Genomic DNA, 4,753 nt, shown 5'->3' with positions numbered 1-4,753 from the left:
TCACATCAATCAATTCACTCACAAACTTTCACAAACTTTCTCTACACTTTCCACTCACTTTCCCTTAATCCAAACAACCTCACTTTCCACTCACTTTCCGTTCAAATCCCTCTTTTTCCACTTCCCTTTTCCATCCTCAAATCCAAACAAAGCATATCTGAGTAAATAAATCAGACCCCAGAATATAAATAAATATTCTAATGCTATTCCGTATTTCAGTCGTTTTCTTTTCGTATTCCCTCCCCAATAATGACAAGTCAGAAAAGTTAATAAAAAACAACTTCTATATATTTTAAGCCATTTAATAAAGGGTTATTTTGCAAAGTAAACTTCTTTTTTTATGCATACGTTAGGTGAGCCTAATTTATTTGGTAATAATCTTTAAAAACAAATAAAGGAAGTGGATAACATTCGAAAGATTTTGTATTAACTCTGTGAAAAATGTTTAACATTTATTTAAAGTTAAAGATAAGTAAGATTAAGAAGTTGATTATGTAAATAAAAAATAGCAATTTATCAAAATTTCAACATTCATAAGTCATTTTGTAAAAATTGTTGATAGTATCACATGCTAACAACAAAATTTTCAAATATATATTTTCATTAATTAAAAATATTAAAAATTAGTGGGCCTCAAATCATATTTAATAGTTCTCCTTTGATATTTTAGTTTTCAATAATTTTAAGCAAATAAAAGTGAAAGTGTCACTAACTCCTCTTATAAAATTGAAAGATAAAATTGTATAATTATAATAGTTAAAAATGAAAAGTTAAAGAATTAAAAATAGATATTAGAGGAGGAGGAATGGTGAAGAATGAAGATGGGCGAAGCGTGGGAGTGAAAAGTGAAAAGTGAGCACATGCGATGTGCGGAATTGCAGAGTCAGAGTGGGCATGAAGAAGAGTTGAAGTTGGTGTAACTACGTGTTCTTATCTCATTCGTTCTCTTCTTTCCTACTTAACCCCCCTTCTTGCTTTCCCTTTTTCATTCATCATACTCTCCGATCGCACCTCCTCTCCCAACTCCCAACTCCCAACTCCCAACCATGGCGGAAAAGGTACATCATTCTCTAAATGCTTTTTTTAAATATTTCATTTTTATGAATACGCTCAATTCAATTCCATCTTCCTCATCAGCTCACCATAATGAGGCTCAAGGTTGATCTTCACTGCCCCAAATGCTACAAGAAGGTCAAGAAGCTCCTCTGCAAATTCCCTCGTCAGTCTTCCTCAATTCTCAATTCTCAATTCTCAATTCTCAATTCTCAATTCTCAATCAATCCCTCTTTTTTTAATTACAAATTTACTTAACTTATATATCTTATAGTCGTAATTCTAATTTAGTAGATTTTATTTTTTGAGCAACAGAAATCCGAGACCAGGTGTACGACGAGAAGAACAACATCGTCACAATCACGGTCGTCTGCTGTAGCCCTGAGAAGCTAAGGGACAAGCTTTGCTGCAAAGGTTGTGGTGCTATCAAAAGCATTGAAATTCTCGAACCTCCCAACCCCAAACCACCCCAGAAGCCCAAGGACCCCGAAAAGCCTAAGGAACCAGCCAAGCCCAAAGAGCCTGAGAAGCCCAAGGAGCCTGAGAAGCCCAAGCAGCCTGAAAAACCAAAGGAGCCTGAGAAGCCCAAGGAGCCTGAAAAGCCTAAAGAGCCAGAGAAGCCCAAGGAGCCGGAGAAGCCCAAGGAGCCAGAAAAGCCCAAGGAAAAGCCCCCGCCGCCTCCGGAGCCGAAGCCTGAACCCCCTCCTCCGATGCCGGTGTGTCCTCCGCCGGCAGCACCGCCGCCGGTGGCGGTTCCAATCGGGGTATGCTGCGTGCCGTGCTATGAAGGTAGGCCAGGTGGGCCATGCTTTGATGGGTACGGTGGGCCCCCACCATGCTATGACGCTTACTACGGAAGGCCCGTTTATGATAGTTACGGTGGGGGCAGGCCTTGTTACGTGAGCCGTTGTGATGAATATTTCTGTGAAGAAAACACCTCTGCTTGCATTATTATGTGATCTTCATCATTCTCATCACATTATTGTCGTCACCACTGTACTATACTACACTCTCCATTCATCCATCCAATTTGTCGCTTCTGGAGGCCATGCATGCAAGTTGCCACGCCGCGATCCTCATCAATCCTACGTCTTTCGTGATCCAAGGAATAATCTTTGTTTTTTGTGGAGTACAAATTACTAGTATATCATACCAGAGCCTAGTTAAAGAATAAAATGTTATTATAATGTAACTATATCTTAGTATATCATACCACAGCCTAGTTAATTGTGATATCTTACATTTTCAAAGTTAATAAAAGTTTCTTTAATTTGCGTACGAATTAATTTGTTGAGAGCGGTGCAAAGTGCATTCACTTCTAAGTAAGGGGGAGTGGATTTGTTTGATTTGCTTTGGTGGGGTGGGGACTTGAAATGTACGGGCAGTTAATGAATCCATAATAACGACTCCACGTTGAATTATTTGTTGACAAAACAAATAACTTTTTAACAGCAATGACACCAACAATGAATACGCTTTAATTAGGTCACTGTCACGATAATGACACTCAATTTTTTTGTTTCTACAAAGTTCCTTTCTATGATACTTATGGTGTAGAAATTTTGTGATTAATGAATGACTTGATCATGCTCATTTTTCTTATGAAAATACACCTGCTAAATTCTCTTTTGTTGTTTTCTCATTACAAACTTTGTGCATATATAAAAAATATAAAAGATGGATAGACACTAATTGTAGGTATTTAGGGAGGGAATTTTGAGTTAGGAAGCTGACAATTCAAATGAGCTTATCGCGTGTTGTCCTTTAGAGAAAGCTGAGTAAGCTTTGCCTGCTCATGCTTTAGTGGTTATGGATGAATGACCTCAATAGACAATGACATGTTGACAACCATGATCCTCTTCTTTCACACCAACAACTTAATTTGCTTTTCCCACCTTATTAAGTTATTATATATCCATATACAATATAATTAACTTAATTTGCTTTTCACGGAAGGTAAAAGGATGGTAAAACGAAAGTCTACTGTAATCGTTAGGGTCACCTTTATCCGAGGTATTGTCCACTTTGACGCTCGTTGAGCTATCACGATTTTGTCCTTGAAAAGACATTTCGGTGGGTTAAGGAGAGAGGGTATTTATAAACTATCTTAGCCTCGACTCCTAAGTGATGTGGGACTTTTAGGCATACTGGAACAAGCCCCCTAGTCGATGTTAAGGGGCAAGAGTGGCTTGGGCCTTCCTTCTAGCGCCAAATGTTCCTACAAGAACGAGGTCGGTTCTTCAGCTCGGGTAGTTCATCTTCTTCGCCTTGGCCTTGTAAGGGATTAACCGAAGTTGGCCTGCGGGATTAATCTCTCTGGTCGATCTTCTCCTCGCGCGTCTCGGATGTACCTGCAAAAAGGATTCTGACGATCAAGTTAGTTATCTCACTCTATCCCATGTCTCTATTATATCCTTACCTATTCTGTGTGGTCATTCATGAGGTAACTGCATAACTGCTACACGATTATTTTCCTGATAGTTCTCGGTAGTTGATTATCATAAATGACGTGTTCGATGTCATTAATATATCGAGATATATTGCCCTTCTTTATGCCTTAATTATATCTAGTGTAACACATATAATCTTTACGTCAACTCAGCTCGGCATAATTAACCTCAATTTTATCGAATTACGATCTCGGTCAAATTATGCCATAAACTTGGTTAAGCTCGGCTTTAAGTCAGGTTGGTACAAAACCATTATAATTAATCAATATACATCAAGTTAATAGGATATTATAGCGCCCCGAGTGATGAAACCGACATTCACATTAAGTGTGCTTCTTCAAACAGAGACTAAGAAAAGTAAAACTTGAAGAAATGGTTTCTTATTATGCAAGATGTGAAAAGGACTTGACAATCTCCATCAGAGATCGAAGTTGCTTTCGTCTCAAGATAATGTTCAGTTTATGTTATTCACTAGTTCATATAATTCAAAGCAAATCAATCAACATTACATTATTAGCTACCAAATGCATATATATCATTTCCTTTCCCGTTCTTCTTTCTTAATTAGTGCCAACTTTCATCTTTTCAAGCAATGTGAATGTGGTTAGACACATTAAAATATATTTTTAAATCTCAATGATCAAATTCTCATTTCAGTCGTCTCAACAACCCAAAATATAATTCTATGCAATTTATTATTATTATTATTATATTAATACCTTTGGTATTTGGACATTTTGTGATATTGCACATATTTTTTTTAATTACAATGACATTCCTTCATGGAGATATAATATAATATATTTCAAATAATTAAAGAGATCAATGTAATGTCTAAAAGATGTTTGTTTAAATTCTAAAAAAATTAAAACATTTTTTAAAAGATTTTAAGACAAGATAAAAATATCATATCTCTATATATTTTAGAATAATTATTTTAAATGAGAATATTTTTAAGAATTATTATTAAATAATGATATTTTAACTATTTTTAACAAAATATTTTAAAGGAATTTTCCTAATTCTTTATATCTTTTAATCAATTTTTTATTTTACAATAAAAACGAATATTTTTTAATCATCAATATTTAAAATATATAATTTATTTGGTATAAATTTATAATAAAATATATATGGTCAAAATTATTTATTCAATATAAATTTTAAGATATATAAAATAGAGTTTTATCATGGATGTTACACGTATTAAAATGTTAACTTTTTTGAACACTGACAAAAGATTCCATATA

The 4,753-nt window shown here is 35.1% G+C and overlaps 1 protein-coding gene across 1 annotated transcript; it reads left to right on the top strand.

The window, feature by feature from the left end:
• The first annotated feature begins 847 nt into the window (after positions 1 to 847).
• On the top strand, positions 848 to 2,335 carry LOC109811379 (Heavy metal transport/detoxification superfamily protein). Its single transcript, XM_020375126.3, has 3 exons — positions 848 to 1,058; positions 1,138 to 1,219; positions 1,369 to 2,335. The coding sequence occupies exons 1-3, from the start codon at positions 1,047 to 1,049 to the stop codon at positions 2,010 to 2,012; spliced, it is 738 nt and encodes a 245-aa protein (XP_020230715.1). The 5' UTR covers positions 848 to 1,046; the 3' UTR covers positions 2,013 to 2,335.
• Positions 2,336 to 4,753: the final 2,418 nt, after the last annotated feature.

Source organism: Cajanus cajan, chromosome 5 (genome assembly GCF_000230855.2).
Source record: "Cajanus cajan strain Asha chromosome 5, NIPB_CcT2T_4, whole genome shotgun sequence".
Taxonomy (NCBI): Eukaryota; Viridiplantae; Streptophyta; class Magnoliopsida; order Fabales; family Fabaceae; genus Cajanus; species Cajanus cajan.
This window is presented reverse-complemented; position numbering and strand designations above follow the sequence as displayed.